Raw genomic sequence first — 25088 nt, 5'->3', positions numbered from 1 at the left:
AGAAAATCCCTGGGGGCGGTAATCCTAGGTCCTAAGGGGTGGTAACCCTAAGCTGAAAAGTCCAGTCGGTCTGGAGGACCGAACTGCATCAAGTAATCTCTCCTGAGGGGAGTAGGCGAGGACGCGTGCCCCGCAGAGGGAATAGTAGGCGTCGGGTCGACCTAGGGTTTCCGGAAGAAAATCCGAAGTCAGAATTGGACAGTCCAATGACTGTCAATCACTTGATTTATCATATTTATATCTGTTCTAACTTTGTCTTGCAGGGGTATGTGATTGTTTTGGGACTAAAATGTCTTGCAGGTACAAAAGGAACAAACTAAGCCTCGGATGAACAGTGTCCGGGGTGCCTCCGTGGAGCTTGGAGGCGCCTCGGGTACAAGGCTGGAGTTGTCTACGCAGTGAGCTCGGAGGCGCCTTAGAAGACCATGGAGGCACCTTGGACTGCTTCTTGGAGGCACCTCCATAGGGCATTGGAGGTGCCCTCAGGCGGATAAGAGGCAACGGCGAAGGCTTAATCGCAGCGGTCAACTCGGGATCAGATTTCATGTTGGAGGTGCCTCCATGGGGCATTGAAGGCTCCCTCAACAACCAATAAAAGGCAGTCTCGAGGCAGCAGCACAATAACAACCTTCTAAGACATCTTTGAGTTGCATACTGCTAACGAGACAATCTGGCTGAGCTACGACAAGTCCCCGACGACCAAGAGTTTCCAGATTTCTATTTTTGAGTTGTCAATATAGTTTCTTTTATTGCACTCATTGTAATAATCAATTGTATACTTTGCGATATTATAATTGTTGCACACCAAAAGTGATCAACGATCACGGGCCTTGGAGTATGAGTCGTCCTAGGCTCCGAACCAAGTAAACCCTTGGTGTCTCTCTGTGTTGTGCTTATTTCGTTTATCATTTCCACTGCTTTAACTCGAACGTTTTCTAAATACAAAAAAAGTGAAAGCCACGAGCGCTATTCACCCCCCCTCTTGCGCTTCTCAATCAAAAAATCCAAATGCCTGGATCCCCTCCTGGATGCCCCCACAGGGCTGACATGGCGTGCTCTTGTTGAAACTTGATCCCGCAAAACTCATCCATCTTCGGGTGCCTGGATCATGACGTAGGCCGCCCAATTGACGTGCTCCAAGTCAACTTTTGGATGAACTTTGCTGGTTGGGGCGCCTGGACATGCTCAGGGTGCCTGGACCCTCTAGGTGTCTATGGTGCAGCCCAAGTGCTGCTTCGAAGCGCCTGACACGGGCACTTGGAGCATCTCCGGGCGCCTGGATCGTCCAAGCGCCTGGACAATCTCTAGACGCTTGGATGCCTGATTTCTATTAATCTTTATCTCACACCACAGGTTAGTCCAAGCAACAATATAAAGAATAAGTTTTGACAGCTTTCGGACTGTCCGGTTCTGACTTTGAGTTTTGTTGAAATTCTAGGTCGGATTGATGCCTACTGTTCCCTTTTCAGGAAACGCGTTTTCACCTACTTCTCTCAGGAGAGATTACCTTTTGCCAGACGAGTCCTCCAGGCTGTTTGAGCTTTTGCTCGGCACTCAAGACCAAAGGACTTTCTATTGGACGTCCAAACCCCGACCCGTCCAGTCTTCCACATGATGTCTACGACCCCCAGGATTTTCACATAGTGTTCTCAACTCTAGGATTTCGTCCGACATTCTCGACCTACCAAGACTTTGCCCAGTCTCCAGACCAAGACTTTGTTGCCTAACCGCAGCTAGGACTTTCTACTTACTTAGTATCCGCTAAGACTTTCTTTGTCTAACCTCAACTAGGACTTTTACCTTACCTAAAATCACTTAGAACTTTCTTGCACACTCAGCAAACATGTTAGAACAATAAGAAGCCTTAACTTTGAACCCTTTACCATAATCAAAACTTAAGTTTAATCATTTGGTGTTTTCTACACCAACATCTAAATCTATCTTGACTTTGTGATAAAATTACACAAGGTTTTGTTTTGTTTTTTTGTTGGGAAACTCACATTAGGCTAAATAAGGTGTAAAACCAAGGTTGGAGTGCACGATTATAATTATGAGAGTCTAAAATCTAAATTTACCAATTTTGATCGTTACAAAGATGACGACTTCACCTTTGATGCAATTTGTGGAGATCAATATTCAAAAAATTTAAAGATGGTCAAGGTCATGAGAGTCTTATAAATACATAGATTTATGTTGTTGAGTAAATATTATAAGCCCAAATCCATCAACAACTTTATGATAAAATTGCATAAGGTTGTTTTTTTTAAAAAAAATACTAAATAGGGGCGTGAAATCAAGATTGGAGAATATTTTTATAGGAGAGTCTTAAGAATATTGCTCCTATTTTGAATTAAAGTTGATGAGTCTAAGTTTATTATATTCACTCAACAAGATCATCTATATATTCTAGGTACTCTCATGGCTTTGATCATCTTTAAAATTTATGAATGTGAAAATATCATTGAGTTTTGGCCCAAACTCATTAATATATTTAGGTTTATCATATTTGATCCAAAGTAAAATCAATGCATATATAAATATATACTCCTGCCATATAGAATTTTAACTCAGTGACCTTTATAAGTAAAGTAAATTATATAAGAACCAAGTGAGAATGTACAATCTAGGTGTTCAAAGATCTAAACACACGCATTTGAATGTTTATGAACATTTTGTCAAGACTCCGTACCTCTTCTTCAAAATTACACCAGTTCCTAGATTGCCAGATAAGGTATATCAGACCAGAGATACTCAAAATCCTCATATTTGTAATATACCCCGAGCCTTTAATCTCCCCTTTAAAAACTCATAACATCCTTGTAGCGCTCATGTCCTACCGAAAATCCAACCACAAGGCTCTGTTAACTCTTGCATAGGGGAGCAGGTCTTGCATAACACATAAGGAAATTTATCCTTAGTCAGCGTCCATGAACTAGTAAAATATGCTTTGCTTGTGTCGGTCGGACATATGCATGACATTATAAGCATAGACAGATGGATGAATATTTTAGGAAAAAGGTTTGTGATTTGATAAATTTAAAAGTATGATGCACATTTATTTGATTTAAGTATTTTTTAAAAGCTGAGTGTGTGGTTTGATAAAGTAGTCAAGTGTGAAAGAAAGAATGAGATCTCTGTATATTTTAGTAGTCCGGGTGGTGTTGTTGGTTAATATATGAGTATATATTCTTAGAATTTTTTTCATTCATAATTATTTGACGGCCGATTTTAAGTTAATCCTATACTTTATTTTTATTTTTTTATATAATCTAAAAATAGATTGCGAGAGACATTTGAGATGAAATGTACCTTTTAAAATGTCTAATTTAGGAATAATGAAAGTCATTTTTCTAAAAAAAATATACATTTGTAAAATATTTGCTCATATTTTTTTTCTTCAAAAACTAAAATAAGGCCATTAAGATTAAATTGGGAAAAATAAATATTTATCATACTATTTACATATGATGAAATCGAGGTGTAAAAAAAAATCAATACTATTTATTTTTTCCGAAAACAAAATAAGAAACTAAAAAATATCACCACCATTAGTTTTTTGAAATCACTCAGGGTACGTTTGGTTCGGATTATTTTTGATAATCTTGATTATCCATTCAAGATTATCAACGAAAACTTTATTTGATTTAGATAATCGATAATTCTGAAGTAATGTTCCATGCTCGACACGGTAACAAAAGAGGCATACAACTCGGAATCGGAAAATCTCGAAAAACTGAAGTTTTTTTTTGATTCCGGAGTTAATGAATTTTTTTTACCTAAAATACCCTCGAATAAGAGAAAAATGTGATAAAAAAGAGAAAATGTAAAGAAAAAAAAATAACAAAATATTTTTTTTTTTAAAAATAAAAAATAAAAAATGTAAAAAAACATTTTAAAAATTTAAAAAAAAAAAATAATAAAAAAAATAAAATGTATATAAAAATAAAAAATATAAAAAATATAAAAATATAAAAAAAATAAAATAAAAAAAAATAAAAAAACATAAAAAATAAAAAATAAAAATAAACTTTATTTTTTTTTAAAAAAAATAAAAAAATAAAAAAACGAAAGGAAATAAAAAAATAAAAAAACACATAAAAACATAAAAAAGAAAAAAATAAAAAAATAAGAAAACATAGAGTTTAAATAATAATAATATATATGATTAATTTTGTAACTAAAGATAATATAATAAAATATTAAATTAAATTATTTATTAAAAATTTTAAACAAATAAATTTTTATTATATTAATTAAGTTAAACAAATAATATTTAATTATGTTTTATTCCTTATAATCTAGATAATCATATGATAATTTTATCCAAACGCACCATTCAATTCGATTGCTTCATGTGAAATCCAGACTTTGTTCAAACACTGAAAACAGGGAAACTGGCAAATTGAACAAACCCTACACCTCGAGCCGATTGATCTATCTCTCGAGAGGGACGATGGATATCGAGCGCAAACAATCGGAGGTCATCGATAAATTCGTGAAGCAAGCCGCCAGCGTCGATGCGTCAGCTTCCAACCTCGCTGCCCTCGTCCTCGAGGCCACTGCTCACCCCTCTCTCTTCGCCTTCTCTGAAATTCTCTCCGTCCCCAACCTCGCCAAAGTATCATTTCTTCCCCTTTTTTGGTGTAATTTTTTTTTTTTCTTTTCGTTTTTCCTATTTTGAGGCTAAATATCGGTCGTGCAGCTGAAAGGAACGCAATATTCATCGTCTCTTGATGTGCTTCGCTTGTTTGCCTATGGTACATGGAGTGATTACAAGCGTAAGAGTCAGCTTGAACGTTCTTCTTCTGTATCTTCTTATTGCGTTTTCCTTTTTATTTCGCCGTTTTTTCCTAATGGATTGATTGACATGAAAAAATTTTATGCTAAGGCGATGCTTTCCAACTTGGTTTTCAGGCATCTGAAAGTTTTGAACTCTTGTGTTAACCATTTTGCACCAACCTCTTATATAAATGATTATTTGTTTTGTATTGCTGATTTCTAGGTCTTAACGATATGGAATGTAGCTACTGTTATGTACTTATCAATTATCATCAGCAGATAATCATATTTATGCCTACTTATGTTTTATTTTTTTTCAAAACTGTAATTAGATATAATAGCGAGTCAGTCTACCATAGATCAAGCTCCAATAGTTAGTTTTTTTTAATATTATAAGTGGTCCTTATAAATAATTTTCTGGACAAATCTTCGTTGAAGGAGAACTATCAAAGGAACAAGAGAAAAGGATAAGTTTTCACTCACCTTCTATGGGAAATTTATAAAGGCTTAACTAGAGTGGAACTTGTACAATTGTAAAGCTTGAATACAAAAAGACCTAGCAACCTATCCTATTTATAGATACAAGAGACTCTTGGTTCTAAGATATGACTCCTAGAATAGACATGTATCTTTTTAGTAGATGACTCTTTGCCAAGACACATTGCCTGAATCTATCATGGTGACTTAATTAATGTCTGAAAGATAATTACAAAAATTAAATGTCTATCAAAATCTTTTTTAATTATTTAATATCCCCCCTTAAAGTGAATTTCTGGATACAAGTTCAAGTTTAGCTTGAAATTCTCCAAAAATTCCTTTGGAGCGAGACTTTGTGAAAATATTCACCACATAACTTTGCTTCTCACTTCCAATGCTTGAATAACACCATCTAGCACCTTTTCACCAATGAAATGATGCTCATTCTCAATTTCATTTTGTTATTGCATGACATACTGTATTGGTTGCTAACATTAATGCACTTTGTTTATCACAATGAACAATGATGGGCTTGTGAACTTGGAGTAAACCTCCTCATCCAATTGCTTTAGCCAAACACATTATTGAGTCACAAATGAAAAAGCCTTGTAGTCTGCCTTGGTGATAGAATGGTGGTTGGGATCTTGGTTCATGTTACATGAAAAACACATGCTGGATAAAATATTAAAACATAATCTGAAGTAGACCTCTGATCATCCAAACCACCACCTAATTGGCATTGGTATACCCGTGTAAAACTAGATGATTACCCTTCTTAAACAATAAGCCAAAATTCAGAATTAATTTACATATTTCACTATCCTCTTTGTAGCACTAAGATGCGGCTTGAAGATTGCATGAACCAACTTAAGTTCAACCCAAATAGATAAGACTTCCATTGGAAGACTTTACCATCATGACACCTCAACTTGTGTTTACATCCAGTGGAGTAGAATATTTATTGGCTTGATAAATCATAAAAGAAGTAACACAGACTTGTTTGCCCACAAAAATGCCATTTGATCTTTTGTATTCTTTACCAAGAAAGGGATTTAGGCTCCCATGTGTTTCATCTCAAATTGAATAAAAAACTAGCACTATCTATCCCAATGGCTCCTAATTCCAATTAATGGGATGGAATTCACTTGGCACTATGACAATTCCATCAACATTCTTTGTGTTGGATGTCAATCCATGTGCTTAGGCATTATACGATGCATCTACATAATGCGACCTGAAGCTAATGACTAGCATTGAATGCATGAAAACAAGTGTATAAACACAATTAAGTAATTCAAAGACTAAAAGAACTTTATTCATTCTAAAATATTTAAGTATATATTGAAGAACTTAAAACAAAAATAAAGCATCAATTAACTACTAAAATAAACAGTTAAATAAATAAAGCAAAAATATAGCAAATGATAAATCCTTGATGAGCAATGAATAAGTCTCTAGAAAAGTTTAGCAACAAAGCATGTCTTAGAGCAATCTATCATATGGTAATGGTACTCAAATGTGAATATAGAGGCAAGATAACAAGAGGTGTCAGCTAGGGAAATACTAAGTAGGGATGCTAAAGAGTAGGAAATTAGGCAGCGACAGGATGTTTCATGCTAATATCATATTATTTTATTAATTTAGCAAATTTTATATTTTCAATAGTGAAATTAAATGTTGAAAACACAAACAAAATTGAGCATGGAACCTTTATGTTTTCCCCTATTCTCTAAAGGAGAGATACTCCATATATGCACACTGTGTTGCTGCTAATCCATAACAACTTGCACACCCATCAATGTCTAATCAAGTGTGAAATGGTTGGCAATAAGCAAATTCCCTTGAGATAATCTACGAGCTAGTGAAAGTTGATAATAAAATAAACTGCTAATGTGCTTGAATCAAGTTAGCATGTGAGATGTGCATATATGTTATTTCAAGAACCAATAGCAATAATGTGATTATATAATGATTCTAAATAAATCAAATATGTGACACATGGTTAACTATGATGATGTAAGAGATGCAAAAAATAAATCATTAGTGTCATAAAGAGGATCAAAGTATAGGAACAACATAAGCAGTTAAGATAATCAAGGTTAAACATTCTCCCTCTATTGAATTTGGGTATCCTACCAGACCCCTTTAACAACCCAAAATCCTCTTACCCACTACCCTATAGAAGTCAACATCATAATAACAAGACAGTGTTTTAAGTGAAATACTATACTAGTATATTATGGGGCCATAATGTGTACCATTAGAACCGCTAAACTCAAAAGATCACCCTTGATATGTTTGTCCCTTTTGGTATAGTAGTCAATAGCTCTTAAAACCAAGTGATTAGCTTCATATGTTGGAAAATTGATTTTTGTAACTAATAAATCAAATATGGATATGAACAATTATTTCACGAGTATATCATCGTAAACCAATGTCTCCAGTGAATGGGAAATTAATCTCTATGATTATTCGAATAATAAAGAGTTGATTTGGAATAATCAATGGAAGTATTATCTCGCACATGTGCTGAGTTAATGCGAATACATGAATGCTAACTCTAGTATGCATGAATGTTAATCCTCATGAAACCATTGGGGTAAAGAAATCAGAATTAATTTATGAGAGGCAGTTGCGAATTGGGAGAAATTAATCAATTAATTATTATGAATTAATTAATCAGTATGTTAATTAATTGATTAATTAATCAATTATATGCTGGTTAATTAATTAATTGTGCATACATGCATGATAAAAAATAAATAAATAGTTAACTTAATTAAATTAATTAAGTTAATGATGTTTTAATTAAATAAACACATCCATGTCTTTTCACCCCCTTAAAAGTGACTTCATTTCTTGGGAGAAGTTCTTCGTACCTATAAAAGGAACTCCACTCATTCGCCTCAAATCACTCAATTCTCAAGTTGTAAGTTCTCTCTCCCTCTCCCTCTCCCTCTAAAGAGTTCTAAGACTTTGAAAGTTTGCTTGAACTCGAAATTTGGAGTGCTTCTATTTCGAGTCGTAGGTCGTTGTATTTTGGGAGACGATTGCCAATAAACCGTAAGCACTTGGGCAAAGCAATATCGTTTTAAGGAAAGAAGACCTTACCTTTACCTCGACTTTAAAATTTTTATCCGTAGGGATAAGTTTAGCTGAAGGAGGTGTGTTGATATTCGAAGGAATAACTTGATTAAGTCAATGACGACAATGCCAAAAAGAGTATGTCTATAACTCGAAACGGTGTCTCGATAACCAAAATGGTATATAAAAAGATATAAAGGGGATATGATCGATGTCGCCGTATCGAGCTCCACTAGTTTGAGCTGTCAACTTATCATCGAGCTGACTAACCAGACCTAGGTTGTTGGATCTACACTGACGATATCCAACAATAACATAGGAATCACCTAAGTTTCCATTAGATAGCGAACCCTATTACGCCTCACCAGGAACCCTAGGAACAAAAATAATCTCAAAATATTGCTGTCCATTTAGGACAACAACTAAACAAGTTTGAAATAGAGGTCAGGTTAGTGTGACTCTTTGATTTCTTTTTCTTACAAGCTATCCCTATATATTTTCTTCCTTAAAACCTTTCTTTAAAATGCTTCATATAACGTTGATTTAAAAGAATTAACCAATACTAAGGCAAATCATCCTGTTGGCCACAAGTTAACCCATCCATTAACCTTTCTTCCTTAAAACCATTTGATGGAGGAAGATTCCAAACAATGAAGGAAAGGATCCTAGATCAAGTGAAGTTCACCAAGATGTAATTCATGAAGAAAAATTCCCAAGAATTCCTCAAAAAGTTGTTGTCCTTTGCAAAAGATAGAGATTCGAGACACCAAAGCTCCTAGAAGGGAAAACAACCTTTCCATGGCAACCACCACAACTTACTGCCTAAGGACGTCTCACTGTTTGCTCCATTCAGGACTTTGACTAAACCTGGAGTCTTACTATGATTTATTGCTTACAAACGGAAAGAACATTTAAGATAATGGTTAATTATTGAGAGCATAAAGGGGAGGAATTCTAAGATCTCACCTACTGCTTCAAGGTATCGGAAGGAAATCCAAAGCTAGCCAACAAAACTCGCTGCTCAATCACAGTTGCTGTAGGCCTTATTGATTTTCTGCCACCATATGAATTAAAGAAACTCGAGAGAGTAAATAAGAAGCCTCTAATTGCAGAGGAGAAGGGCCTGACACGGTCCAAAAGAAAATATGAGGATGCTTGATCCCATGCGGGGGAAAAAAATAAGGGCGTGATCATATGAGGCTTCTGACCATATCTTCAGTGCATGATGGATCGTATGAGGTAGTTTCCTCAAGGATTGGGCATGGATGAGGTGGTCACTTGCTCCTCGTGCAAGTTGTACGTAGTGAGGTGACGCTTGAATGGGAGAGAAGACCGTAATGCAAAGTTGACAAAAATAATAACTTTTGGGGATAAGCTTGTGAAGAAGGCAGGTCGAGGAAGAAGTTGGAGTGGAAATATGATTGTGTGCTTACTAATCTCTCCTCGAGGGGATGAGGACTTATGTTCTCATCTGAGAGGAAGAAGATGAGATTGTGATTGCGAGTGTGAGTGGATAGGGTTGGGGAATTAGTTCCCTGGTTGGTTGGGTATAGAGTTCAATGGGCTATTTACATAGATAACAAGCACAAAGCTTAAACATCCTTCTCATCATCACCGATAATGATCATAACATCTGTTTATAGAAGGATAAAAATATTTAGATCATCTTGTCTCTTCCTTGATAAATTTTGATCTGATGAGAAGAAACATAGCCATAAAATGTAAAATATTGAGCAATCTTATGATACCATGCTTGAGGTGCTTTCTTTAACCCATAGAGGATGTTTTTGAGGTCGCTAACATAATTTGGATTAGCCTTTAACATCCTTGTCTATCCCACCATATAAGAAGACATTTATTAAATTAAATGGCCAAAGTTTCCAATCAATATTTGCCCCCAAAACAATCGCCATATGTAAAATTGACGTCATTTTAGCAATGCGACTAAACAAGGACTAAAAGACTCCTATTAGTCTTTACCATATTTTATGAAAATCCTCTTGCAACAAGTCTTGCTTTATAGCAGTCTATACTTCGTTTTCTTTTGCTTTTTAGACCTTTGATTTTGGTAGAGGATCTCAAGTCTCATTGTTAATGAGAGCTTTCATTTTCTCACCCATGATCTCCTTCCATTCTTTGACACTCTACTTCAAATCAAGCAGACTTATGATCATTTAAAGGACCATAAAAGAAATAAGAATGAACGCTTACCGCATCACCGTCTCGATAGTAAGCTAGTTTAGCCCTTTGCCTTTTAGCTATTCTTTAAGCTATTCTCAAGGCACTGCTATCATTTTCATTAGTAGACACATTAGTTGAAGTTCATGATTGCTCCCTTATCATTTTACACCATCTCCGTTGATGAGGAAGTACATTGTGAAGAGTATGATTCCAATTCTATAGAAACTCTGCTTGACAAAGGCAATTCCACCATCAATGTTGGAGAGTTATTACTTTCATTGGTTACGCTAACCTCCTTTAAAATAAAACATGAGAGAGGGAAATTAGAAGACATCTCTAGAAACAAATTTTGTGTTTCAGATCCTTGCACTTCTATACTTTCTTTATTTCATGATAACCAATGAAGACACTTCATGGCCTTTGAATTTAACTTGCTTTGCTTAGAGGCTGACACCTTGAAATGATCACAACTTTTCTCTCAAAAATAAGCTTGAAGGAGACCATATTTATTGGACTAAGAGGACCTTTATTAATAAGATAAGTTAGTATATGCCATACCTTTTGTCCATAGCTCATTTAATAAATTCTTTGCACATTCAAGTCTCCATATGATGATTAGTCTCTCTGTCACACCACTTTGTTGTGATGCATAGGTTACCTCTTCTGATGATACATTCTTTACAAAATTATAATAACTTGAAAGTGAACTTGCCACCATTATTGATGCTCAACTTTCTTATCTTCTTTTTGTAGTACATCTTCAATCATTATCTTGAACTATCGACATTAGAGAAAATATCTTACTTCTCCACAAAATGTTCATAGTGTATCTTGTGAAATTCTCTACAAATAAAAGCATATGCTGAGAGCTGGAATAGAAGATGTTTGCATAGGACCCCTTAAATAACTATTGATAAGGTTCAATTGAGCCTTTCATCTTGAAAGAGAATGATCCAATGACCTTCGATGTGCTTTTTCATATTGACAACCCTCACATACATTAGAGAAAATATCTTACTTCTGCACAAAATTTTCTTAATGTATCTTGTGAAATTCTCTACCAATAAAAGCATATGCTGAGAGCTGGAATAAAAGATGTTTGCATAGGACCCATTAAATAACTATTGATAAGATCCAATTGAGCCTTTCATCTTGAAAGAGAATGATCCAATGAGCTTCGATGTGCTTTTTCATATTGACAACCTTCACATACGCCATCATAACTAAACGTAGAATTGGAATCTCACAAGCAAGACCCTGACTAGATTTTCTTCAGCATGTCTATATTGATCTTCCATGCCAAAAACTTGCATCCTCATATTTGCGCTCCTTCTCAACATAAAGAATTTGATGCAGAATAACATGCAAATCCTTGAAATATTAATGATGTGAACAATGTTCTTCACCTCCTTGACATTGCTTTGAAGTTTCACATCTTTTGAACTAAAAAGAACATAATGGGCAACTCCATTGTATTAGCTGTCAACTCCTTTGTATTAGTCATGGAAAATAATTTTGTTCTTGGTATCTAAATATGGTATAGTGATGGTGTCACAATCACTAGATTGGATGCTGACACATTTTCTTATGTTATTTATCGTGATTATTACATCATTACCTTTATAATGATAAGAACTTGTGAATTTAGAGATGATGGCAACATACTGAATCAACAATCTAGTCATCTTTAAAATTGATAGAAGATAAGGCTCAACCATTGTTGTCTCTTTCACTAAACATTTATTTAGTTATTTGGAATCACCTTAAGTTTGGAACATTTGCTTCATTGAATTTGACTATACAATCCCTCCTTGTATGATCAAGTTTGCTACAATGATAGCACTTAATCTTGATCTTTTAGTTGCTGTTAGTTTTATTGGAACAGAATTTCCTCTTTAAAAGCATCATAGAAGAGAACTTCCTTTTCTTGTAGCATAATCCTTTTTGTAGTTCTCCTTATTGAAGCCCTTCTTTTTCCTGGAAAAGCACATCCCTTTCGTTGTCCCCACAAAAATTTGCATTCTTTACAGTGACTTTGACGATTTTTTATTGTTTATTGAGCTTATTTCTCCAACTAACCTCTATTCAATAACTTCAGATGAGGATGTGGTTCTATTCAGAGGTTTAAACTACTGCCTCACATCAACTGAACCATCAGTAAGAATAGGCCTTAAGATTGGTTGTAACGCCATTATACATGAATCACATAATCATTTGGAATGAAAAACAATATAAGTTTATTGAGTGGTGTTTCTCTAGTTTCTTTTTGTTAGATGGCAGTATGTACTATTTGAACTATTGCCTCATATCAACTGTAATATCAGTAAGAATAAGTCCTATAGATTGGTTGCAATACCATGATACATCTATCATTTAATCATTTGGAATGAAAAAAAAAGTTTATTAACTAGAGAAAAAAATGATAATATAGGCTGTCTAATGGAAACTCTTCTACATGTAAAAATGGTTAAACAACAATCATGCTTCCTGTTTATCTAATGACTGATTTGTAACATAAAAATATCTGGTAATTTGTTAAATTGACCTTCTTACAGGTAATGTTGGTTGCCTTCCAGCTCTATTACCTGATCAAGTCCGTAAGTTGAAGCAACTCACTGTCTTGACATTGATTGAGACAGAAAAGGTGGATATGGTCCATCCTTTATCTTGCTATATTCTTAGTGGGGGCAATTACTCCCATGTAATAAAATGATCATAACTGCACTTTCAGTTAATTTTACAAATTTTTTGCTGGTGTCACTTCTGGTTTCTACAATTTTCAATCTTTTTATCTTTTTGACTTAGGAGTAATTGATAGATCTAGCAAAATTTTTTGAAAATAAATCTATCACAAATGCTCATTTTAATAAATCTGTGCAAGAACTCTTGTATTTATAACAAATTCTGAAGTTTTCTATCTTATTTCTAGACAAACTATCATGGATTGTGTATATGCACTTCAGGTTTATAAATATAACTTTGTTTTGAATAATTCTTGACAATTTTTTTCATTTGAACATGCATCTTTAATTTCTACTGTGTTTTGTGGTGATTTTATCACACACAACATGTTGCTTGCAAAATGCTTTTTAAAGTCTTCTAGCATTTTTTTTGGGTTCAATTGGATATGCAAAACGAAAAATAATGTGGATTGTTGAGTTATACCATGTCATCAATAGTCTAGGCAGTGACAAGCAAGATTTGAAGTATTCTAATCCCAATGACATAGATTTAGTATCATATAATACCCAGTGCTTCTTTTCATGCTTCAAAGCTTGTTGCGTTCCCTTTATTCCATCATTCTTTTTCACTTAGCTTGTTTATTTATAAATATAAGCTTCTAGCAATTAAACAGTCAATTCAATTAAAATTTTGAAGCAACAGGTTACAAAAATATTATAATATTCTCAATTAATTATTATAAAGTACTAATGATAAGATGAGTATCACGTATTGGATGAGACCATTGGTTTTTGTAGCATCCTAGTGAGATCAGCCACATAATTTTCTAAGAGCAAGAATAAATAACGCTCCTAGGAAATCCAGTACTAAAACTAGTTTTCCATTGTGCCCATTAATGTACTTGGCTAACCCCTGAAGTTGGTCTTCAAGTAACATAATTGGAAATGAAACAAGCACAATTAGAAGAAATTGTTACATATCTACTTCAACTCAGTTGTCATCCATGCTCTTTGTTTCTCCTGGCGCTTCCCTTCTTTCCCTTCCCTCTCTTTATCGTTTTTATGTCTCTATGATCAAAGAGAATCTTCTTGTCTTCGTTGGGTTCTTTCTTAACTAGCTGAGATAAGTCAAGATAGGTCTCTCTCAGTCAGTGTCACCAAAATTGTGTTGGTACGTGTTGCACGGTGACCTTTAACCTTACTGAGCAGCATTATTGGTCCAAGGTTGGATCCACTACTGATACCAATTGACACTTGAAACCACTGTGACAAGTGTTAGATGCTTACAAGGCTTGGTGACAAACATTTTCAAATTCTTTAGGTCTTCTATATCTTCTTTTGGTGCCACTGACCTTTTCTAGGCTTGGAGACATGTCTTTGGAGTATGTTATTTTTTAGTTGCTTGATTACCATCTTATCCTCGATTAATTTATCCACTTGCATTATTAATTGATTGAACTAGTCTGGTGGTTGCTAGGTATTGCCTTATGATCAACTCATGGAAGAACTAGATGTCTCAAATGTGAGGGAGTTAGAAGACTTCCTTATAAGTGAATGCATGTATGCGGTAAGTTTTTGCATAATATGTTGATTGAATAAAAATATATATGCATCTCATACTTTTTTTCTTCTTATTACTCACTAAGAGACAATGCTCTCCAACTTTCAACTTTTATTAGTCTATGCCAATCATTTAAATCTTCAAGCATTCTGTCTTAAAGCTTTTATTTATGTTTGTCAACCATTAAAAGCTGCGTAACAGCTTTTAACTTTACCATTCATGGAATCTACCATGTATGTTGGAAGGGAGCGCTTAATTACCCTAGGTTAATGAAGATTTTAGAAGATGCTAACGTGATGATGTTAATTAATGTGCTCATGCAATTTTGTGATTCATGAAGGGTATTGCACGGGGAAAACTTGATCACTTGAGAAGATGCTTTGAGGTTGGACACTTTTCCTTTCCTGATTTTTTTTTAAGTTGAAACAAATACCTATGGTCTTTTTATTTCTTCTTTTATATTTTGTGCTATAGGTGCAATTTGCTACTGGAAGGGACCTTAGACCTGAACAACTTGACAACATGATTCATACGTTGAGTAGCTGGTAATTTCCTTGATTATTTTATAAATATGGATAATTTCTGGTTTTCTATTTGAGAATAATCCCAATAATCTTTTCATTATGGGAAAGGTGCTATTTGCTTTGTCTTACTAGTAAATATTGGGGCATTTTTATGTGACACTCATATTTTCTGTGACTGTTTGCATTCTTATTAGAAACTTTTCCTTTAGAGTAAGCACTCCCTGAGGGTGTAATTCCCGCACATCGGGTGATACCCACTTAGTGACAGTATAATAAAAGAGACCTAGGAATCATATAACAGGAAAACTACGAAATTCATCAAATTTATATGTATGTCATTTGCTTCGTATACAATGAAACTGTACGCATAAAACAACATATGAAACAAAACGTAAATACAATGAAACAAAAATAAGCAAACCAAGAATCAGCCGGTCATGATCTCTAAGCAACTCTATGTAAAGCTGAAACTAACTATAATATCAAAAATGTGTTTGTGCTTGCAAAATTGGAGGCCAAGGGAAGCAGACAATAAGCACAACTTGCTAAGTGGGTAATTAGGAATTTAATCTTATTTAAGAGGTCAAGGAAACACAATTTCTTATTACAATTTTAAGTTCTCAATTTATACATGAATGTATATTCCTAATCATCTAGCATTTGTATGTTGGAATTTCGAATTATCATCATTTGTTATAATCAATTAAGATAAATTCTCAATTCTTATTACTTAATCAATAGGTATACAGGTCATCAAAAATATAATCTCAACATGAATAAATATTACAAATCATGTGTGCCCACATGTATATATATCAATGGTCTAAATCTAAAAAATCAACTAAGAAGTGAATCATTGGAGCCCGTATCCTCAGTGTGTAATAATGTCATACGTCTTCTCACGTATGGGCTAAAAGCCCTCACCGGCGGACTATGACAATAAAGCACCATTGCACAAATAAATACCGATCGCGAGCTACTCACGCCACTACAACTCATATGTGCGGTCAAATACCATGGTATAAGGCTAGACTTAGAGTTTGCACTTTTAGTATTCCATTTTCTCCATTTATCATAATTGTTAAATTTTAAATTCACATCTTATCGGTTAGTCTAAACGACCAATCCAAGTTAATCTGTTCATATGAATAATGTTAATTAATTTAGGTAACATCAATAAGGTCTACAAGTATCAACAATATGAAGTGTCAACAATATGGAAGGTCAAGTCCCCACGGGTTGACGCAGTTGGTATCTGTATGGGTGGTTGCTCAAATAGGTCTTAGGGTCAACTCTTGGGTGCAAAATGTTTTGCTGGGTGCTTGACCTCCCCCATGCAAAGGGCTGTCGCGTAGGGCAAATGCCGCCCCGTGTGATTTATTCCCTTCCAGAGAGTATGAGACTGGGCTGGAGGGGCCTATAAGGTGATGGCTTCATCTTGTGCTCCAACAATATGGAAGGTCAAGCAAAATTAAAGACAAATATAACGGAAGAATAATTCAAAACATTCATTTAATTTTTAAAACAACCTTTTCCATTTTAATCCTCATATAAAACCCACATGTGAACATGAAATAACATCAATTATTTACCTTTCAATGATTTAATTATTTTAATCCATTTCGCTATTTGTGAATCTGATTTTAATCCCATTTGTGAAAACAGTTATATTAACATATATAATCCATTAAATTTTATTCATGCACAAAGAAATGTACAACTAGTTAAAGGATAGAATCTACTCAATTTTATAAATACCAAAAGTGTCAACAGATCACCGTGCTCCTCTAGAACTCGTATCTACAAGTATCATATGAAAATAACCTAAATAATCAAAATGTTAACTAATAGGATAATAACACGAGATGGATCAAATCTTGATCTAGGTACCTTGTAATATTCCTTTAACCGATAAAACACTGGAGGTGTTTCGTTGATACGAAATGCTCGAGCCAATCGAACCTATACAATGAATCGTAATTAGTCCAAATTAATTAATTATCAATATCGTGAAATAATTATTTATCAATTCTTACCCTCCACTAGTCGTACACATGACAATCGCCTTGACTGAGAATACCAAAAGATTCAAAAACAAGGAAACACTATGATTCCCCTTTGTTTGGGCAACACGAGTGTTGTTGGCTCTCACCTTTGGTGCTCCGGTAGCAGTGGCGGGAAAATAGCATTGCTTGCTGCGATGATTAGCAACAACAATATTCGCTACTGTTAGTTGGAACAAGGAAGAAGAAGATGAGGAGTTGGATTTCTCTTGCTAGACGAAGAGAAGAAAACTACTGTCTTTGCTCTTGCTAAAATAAATGACAAGTAAAACCTGTTGCTCTGTTGGCCGGCCAGAAGATGATTGAAAAGAGATAATACTTGATGCGGTTGAAAGAGGGCTGCACCTTAGAACAAGGGAAGGGAGGAGAGCCTTTCTCCTCTTTCCCGATGGCCTCGGCTAGCTCTCCTCCCTTCCTTTTGATCAAAACCCACTGATGGACCTAGAGAGCTCCGATTGCACCCATTTCAGTTCTTATGGATTTCTGATGTTGCAAGGAGTTCAAATATGGTGTTTATTATTTATTTCGGCTTTTTATAGATGTTTATACATAAAATCAAAGAATCGGCAAAAACAACTCATGTTGGGCCTGATATGGGCCTGATATGATTCCATATCAGGCCCAACTTGGGCTTTTTTGTCGATTCTTTGATTTTGCATGTTAATGTCTATGAAAAGCCAAAATAAATAATGGACACCATATTTGAACTCCTTGCAATTTCAGAAATCCATAGAAACTGAAATGGATGTAATCGGAGTTCTCTAGGTCCATCAGTGGGTTTTGACCGAAACCCACTGATCGACCTAGAGAGCTCCGATTACACTCATTTTAGTTCCGGTGGATTTCTGAAATTACAAGGAGTTCAAATATGCTATTCATTATTTATTTTTGTTTCTTCAAATGTATTAAAATGTTATTAAAAGATTAACTAATATTATTCATATGTTCTGCAAAAAAGAGATGAGAGAGAAGAGAGAGAAAAATAGTGGAGAAAAGAAAAAGATAAAAAAGTCAAATTGTCAGGAGGATAAAATAGGAAATGCTTTTAAAAAGGTGCGTTCTTTGGTAAATATCAAAGTAGAGTGCGTCTTTTGGTAAATTCAGATTTCTATATACGCCCTTTGGTAAATTGCCGAAGGAAAAATGAAGGTTGCTGTGGCTGGCTGGAAAGCAACAAAAGAATCGGGAGGAAGGGCTGTAGTGTTTGTTGCCGACGGGGCTATAAACGAGCTGAGCTGAGCTTTAGGGTGTTCAATCTTGTTTGATAAGGTAACTGAGCTGAGCCGAGCTTAAAATGAACTAAACTTTTGAAATGATTGTTCAAGCTTGGCTTGGTTTATTTTTTATGATCTTGAGCTTGTTTGAAGTTTGGCTTGAACTTGGTTCGTTTAGATGTTATTGAGCTCTCAATTCAAGCTTGGCTTGAGTTTGGTTCGTTTAGATGTTATCGAGCTCTCAATTCAAGCTTGTTTGATTGTTTGAAACTTTTAGTTGTTTGCTTGGTTATTGAATTTGATAATTTAAACTTATTTGTTTATTTTATTTTATTATTTATTTAGCATATTAAAAAGAGTTTATTAATGAATATGGTTCGTAAACATTGTTCGCGAACGTTGTTCATGAACGCGAACGTTGTTCACGAACGTTAACGAGCTGAACACATATATGTTCAAGTTTGTTTGTTTAGTTTAACGAATTGTTCAAGCTTGTTTGTTTAATTAATCTTGTGTATATTGAACAAACATAAACAAATTCTTACTAAGCCGAACACCAAGCTTGTTCACGAACGCTTGCCCCATTGACAACCCTAGTTGTCGTTGAAGAAGGAGGGGAAGAGATGGGGGAGAAGAAAAAGAAGAAGATAGGGGGGTGTGTCGGGTGGAGTTGCTGGCGTGTGGAAGAGGGCCGATGTGTGGAAGAGGGCGGGCGGTGCGTGAGGCGGTGGGGCTGCTATGTACGTGGATAGAAAAGAGGAGAGAAAAAGAGGAAAGAGAAGGTTTCGTCAAAAATATCCTAATTCATTTTAAACCGACGGAACCAACCAGTTGATCCATTAAACTTGGTTCGGCTATAATTTGACCAAATCAAGTCTAAATCGATCCCGATTTGAACCAACATAATTCTTATCTCTGCGCCTACTTGTTGGATTTAGTTCGAATCCAATCCGATTTTAATTCTGCCCTCGTTTCATGTTCAATGATTTAGTTCGTCTATTTTTTTTTAATCAGTACTTACATTTTCACTTCACTGACAGCAGTTGAATTCAGTTCATGTGTCATTCTTCTCCTTGATAGTAACCAAACTATTTAAAACTTCTCCCTGATAGCAAGGAAACTCTATTACAAGCCATTCTCTACCCTTTCTAAGTTGATTTGGGTGGTAGAGATTTGAGAGGAAGTGGGAGAAAGATCTCTCTCTCTCTCTCTCTTCCTACCATTTCTCTTATAGGAATCCAGGGAATGTAAGTAATGTTCCACCTTCCATTCCCTCAACCAAAGCATGACATTAGAATTGATTCTGCTCATTGATTAATATAACTCTCTGTGGAGGATCTTATTCTATCCTTTGTATATCTAATAAATTAAACATTTTGCCAATTGCGTATGCTATCATATATATGTTGCAACACTAAAATCGAACCAAGACTGTCACAGAAATGAGATGAAATTGAAAGGTATAGTTATCTCATACAGAGAAAGAAAACTAGGAATTTTAATTCAATTGATAGATCCATATTAACAAACTACGAAATAGTAAAATGTAAATTAGGAAATACACAAGCTAATTAAACCTACATAGAATTCTTTTACCCTCTAAATCAAAACATAACAAAACTTTTTAACAACCCCAAAATTAAAGGATTTCCAATTTAAATACTTCCTTAAAAACCTAATCTCCCAAGTATATCGAACAAAAATTAATCCTTAAAAATTTGCACTTATAATGAAAATCAAATTCTAATATTACATAAAAAATAACTGTTTGATTCATCCGCTACAATTGTGGAAGTCAAGGATGAATGTGAGCAACATACAGTAAAATTAGTCATACTCTAGCACTAACACTGTCGGCTATACTATGATATTTAAGAAGTCAATAAAAATGCAAATCTTCCTCACTTTTTTCTTTGGTGATTGTAATAGTGAACATTTTATTCTGATAGTATCCTTATAAACATTATTGCAGTGCATTCAAGATAAGAAAGGAATATTTAGTTAGTAATAACGTTCATGTGACCAGAGATATGTACAATAATTTGGTAAGTGTACTAGTGTTGTTATTAGGAGCGTGACATGTTTTTTGTTTGTCTGTAGGTTAAGAAGGATCTGCTTTGATGTATGTTATTTGCCAACAGTATACTGTTAATAGATGAGTGTAAATGTTACTAAAATTGAATTATAGGAAATTGATTTTATTAAGAAAAAATGAATTGAGGGAATAGATGAGATAAATGAATAGTAGATATCTTGAATATACTATTAATAAAAAAAGATATTGATGAAGATATTAATAAATAGGACAAACAGAAGTTGGTTGAAATGGAATGTGACTTCTGTTGCTGTTTGCTCCATAGATATGTATGAGAGAAAAATATATGATTGTGGTGCGCCCCCTCATACTTAAATTAGAGTGTTGGGACTTAAGAAATGTGGAAAAATAATGTAATAGAGATGAAAATATTATGATGAATTTGAGGTTTCTAAGAAAGATAAAATAAAAAGTGCTATTATCAAGGTGAAATTTGGGTTATTTTCAATATAATTTAAAATGCAAAAATAAGTCCAGATGATATGGACTTGTGTCAAGGGCAAAGATTTAAATATTGTATCAGTTGAATTAATTGAAGTTGAACATAAAAGCAGAAAAACTAGTTAATGCTGTAAAAACTAAAAACTGATCTAGTTTATTAGAATATACCAGACTAGCAATATAACCTTGAGTTAAATGGAGTAATAAAAAGTCCTTGTTGTTGATGCTCGCACAACTTGATGATTATGATGGATTTGAAGATGGGTCGGTTTGTGATTTGATATCAATTATGTTGAATATGCTTCACCAAAAGAAGGAAAACAAGTCCGTACCCGACCCCCATTTTACCTAAAAGAGAAACATAAAAATTTCAATTTTTGTGTAATTTAGGATTCTGTTTTGTGAATTTATGAACACGCATAAATGTAGCATTCACTTTTTGTTTTCTTACTCTTTTTACCGACGTAATGTTGTTTCATACCTTCATGTTCGCACGCTTATGGTTTCATCCATGATAATTTCTTTCCATTCTATATTTAGACTTCAAATACCAAAATTTATATCCATAATTACTTATTTGTATATTTTGCTTATCACCAACTTAGTTTCTTGTAAATTTGAAGTGCTACATCTTCTAAGGTGGACTTTCTAACCATATCTGCTGCTTTGGGGTGGTGTCATTTTAGCCTAATGTAACTTTTCTTTCTGTCCTTCCTACGTCTGTCCTAGTCTCCAAGGCCAGTAACTAAAAAAAAATTGACCTAAAGGTTAAAAATGATATAACTGATTCACTTCTATTTATTCGTAGTTTCACTAGCAAATAGGTTTCTGGTTTTTCAGAATGCATTTAATTCATCATGTAGGCACTCCGAGTTGAATTTCCTTGGTTATGGCCTTTTGAGGTACTTTTTTGTTGCTTGCAAAATTTTATATATTTAGAACACTACAAATTTAGGTAAGATTAGTTGTATCCCCTTATGAAAGTGCAGATCATATACATGTTGTCAAATTCCTTTAATTGTGTGACATCTTTGTGGTTGTTATTTGACATACAGATTATTTGAATTTTGAAGTTCACCAATAACAGAATGTAGCATTCAGATTCATAGTTTCATTCTGCTGGACTTTTGCTTGATTTTTTTTTTTTGGAAAATCAAGAGTAGTTTTTCAGTTTACATCCAGCAATAGTTGCCTTTTTTCAGGAACTTTTTTTAGCTAGGAGCCTATAGCGTGCTTAGACCTTTTTTTGCACTAGGTTTACATAATTCTATATGATATTTCTACAGGTTGGGCACTTCAGATAGTTTGCTCCACATGATCCAAGAGAAAATCAAGTGGGCTGATACAATGAGTGAGGCAAACAAGATACATAGGAAGGAAATCGTAGACAAGGTAGAAGAGGTGAAGAAATCCCTCAAGGTGAGCTCGATGGTTTATGAACAAGTGCAAAAATGTTTGCCCCCATGTTTATTGATATACATAATAAATTATACATGTAAAGTAAATATAGCTTGCTTATGTTGCCTATCAACACATGTTTCAATCTAAATTCAGTTATGTTTTGTATGATTAAATTGTGTTTATGACCGTATACACTATGATACAACTAAATCACAATTAAAAACTTTTAAAAACTATATTCTAGTAATATGGAAATGTTGGTCGATGTATCTTACTTGGTGGCAGAAGTCAAACTCCAGGTTGACTTGGACTTGCGAGGACACGAAGAGAGCTTTTCTGAATCTGGAGGAATGATGGATTATGAAGAGGATCGTGTACGACCAAAGAGGTAACTTTTGTTTTGTTGCAATGATGGAGCATTTCTCTTTTGACATGATATTGACATCTATGCATGCTGGTATGAGCAACATTTGTGCCTAGTTGTGATCTTGTTTGTGATCCAACAACTTTTATTTCCATGTGGTATGATTCTATTTGATAGGGTCTGTTTAAGATTGTGTTTTCTTGAGGAGAAGGAAGCCAAAATAGAAGGAAAAGCATGGAGAAAGTAGTTAGATTACTTTGTCTACTTGGGTAAAAGAAGAAAAAGGGGAAGAAAGGGAGGAATCTGGAACTTGTTTCAACTATTGTCCATCCAAAAATGGATGGTGAAGGCATGGAAAATGGAAAAAAGTTATGCAAAGACTAGTTTACCACTTTATATCTTGAAAATGACAAAATAAAGGTAAAGTTTGTTATTTTCTCTTATTTTTTCCTTTTAAAACAAATGACATAACACTAAATTCAAACCTTTATATGTGACACAAACAACAACAACCAATCCTTATCCCACTTGGTGGGTTGACTATATAGATTCTTTTACTCCATTGAACTCTATCCCCTACTATAATCAAGTTTTTTTGGTCTTCCTCGTTTGATATGCCCATTATCATCATTTCACATCGCCTAACTAGAGTAACTATTGGTCGTTTATGTAAATGTCTGTACCATTTTAAACATGTCTCTTATAGTTTTCCTTTAATAGGTGCAACCCCGACACTTCAATATTTTCATTTCTTCTCTTATCGATCCTTGTATGTCTTCACATCCACTTTAACATATCTCCGTAATTCGCATCTTCTGCCTATGTGCTCGAGTCATAATCCAATAATTCCATATAACATAGCAGGTTAGTCTAATCGCCTTTTGTAACATTTTCCTTTTAATCTTAAAGGTACTTTACGATCACAAAGAACACCTGATGCTATTCTCTATTTCAACCATCCTGTTTGTATTCTATCTAAGAAATCTCTCTCAATCTTTCTATCCTTTTGAAAAAATATCCTAAATACTTGAAACTTTTAGTTAAGACAACTCATCATATCTTATCTTAACAATTATCTCATTATATTTAATATTATTAAACTTAAATTCCATATATTATGTCTATACTCTTGCCATTACATCCTCATTTTTATCTTTAATTAGTTCAATAAGTTATGATAATATCTCTCTTTTCTAGAATTATCTATATAATTTTCCTTGGGATTCTATCATAAGTTTTTTTCCAGGTCGACGAATACCATGCATAAGTCTTTGATTTGTTCCTAATATTTTTCAATTAGTTGCCCGAGAAGATTTATAATTTTTATTGTCGACCTTCCAAGCATAAATCCAAATTGATTTTCAGTCACCGTAGTCTCCTTCTTTAGTCTTTTTTTGTTACTCTTTCCCAAAGTTTTATTGTACGACTCATTAATTTAATACCCTTATAATTTGCACAATTTTACGTCTCCTTTGTTTATTATAACATGATCAAAATTATTTAAACTTCATTAAAATCACTTTAAATTAATCAAAATTACTTGCCAACTTAAAAAAAAAGTAAAAAAAGAGAACTATAGTCTCTACTCTCCACTTTTTAGGCATTCTTTTTATTTTCAATATCAAGTTGAATAACTTTGTAAGCTATTGAATATCTTATTTTCCTTGGTACTTCTGTACCTCTATCGGAATTTCATCAAATCCAATTACTTTTTTATTTTGTATCCCATTTAAAGCTTGTTCTACTTATGAAATTTAAATTCTTCGATAAAAATTTAAATTTTTATACTCATTTCACCTATTTAAATTACCTAGGTTAAGTTGTTCACCTAAACTATTATTAAAAAGTTGGTGAAAATACGTCTCTCATCGTTATTTCGTATTATTTAATAGTACACATCTTTAATGCATTTTATTTGGATAAAATCTCTTATCTCTCTCTCGCTTTAGCTATTCTATAGATATCCCTTGCCCCTTCTTTTGTATCCAATTTTTGATATAAGCGTTCATAGGTTTTATTTTTTACTTCATTCACTACTTTCTTAGTATTTTTCTTGGATACTTATACTTTTAAAATTTTTTCTCATTCTTAGAAGTGGTATAATACCTTACAGGGTGCACGTCCTGTTGACTCATCAAGTATACTTTTGACTATTATTTTCAACTTTAATGTCATCTTATCCCATGTCGTATTCGAGTCACCGTGTATTTCTCCGAATACTTG

General features: G+C 34.0%; 1 protein-coding gene across 2 annotated transcripts in view; it reads left to right on the top strand.

Moving 5' to 3' along the window:
* The first annotated feature begins 4330 nt into the window (after window positions 1-4330).
* Window positions 4331-25088, top strand: part of LOC121989285 (COP9 signalosome complex subunit 7-like) — a 31112-nt gene continuing 10354 nt past the window's right edge. The window contains exons 1-8 of one of the 2 annotated variants that reach the window (XM_042543228.1): window positions 4331-4618; window positions 4703-4778; window positions 13077-13165; window positions 14680-14769; window positions 15104-15148; window positions 15238-15308; window positions 22387-22519; window positions 22787-22889. In XM_042543228.1, the coding sequence (XP_042399162.1) occupies window positions 4454-4618; window positions 4703-4778; window positions 13077-13165; window positions 14680-14769; window positions 15104-15148; window positions 15238-15308; window positions 22387-22519; window positions 22787-22855 (738 nt within the window). In that variant the 5' untranslated portion in view covers window positions 4331-4453 and the 3' untranslated portion in view covers window positions 22856-22889. The remainder of the gene's footprint in view (window positions 4619-4702; window positions 4779-13076; window positions 13166-14679; window positions 14770-15103; window positions 15149-15237; window positions 15309-22386; window positions 22520-22786; window positions 22890-25088) is intronic. The other variant, XM_042543227.1, reaches the window with a different exon arrangement.

The sequence above is a fragment of the Zingiber officinale genome, chromosome 6B (genome assembly GCF_018446385.1).
Source record: "Zingiber officinale cultivar Zhangliang chromosome 6B, Zo_v1.1, whole genome shotgun sequence".
NCBI lineage: Eukaryota > Viridiplantae > Streptophyta > Magnoliopsida > Zingiberales > Zingiberaceae > Zingiber > Zingiber officinale.
The sequence above is the reverse complement of the archived record's forward strand: the minus strand, read 5'-3'. Positions and strand labels throughout refer to the sequence as shown.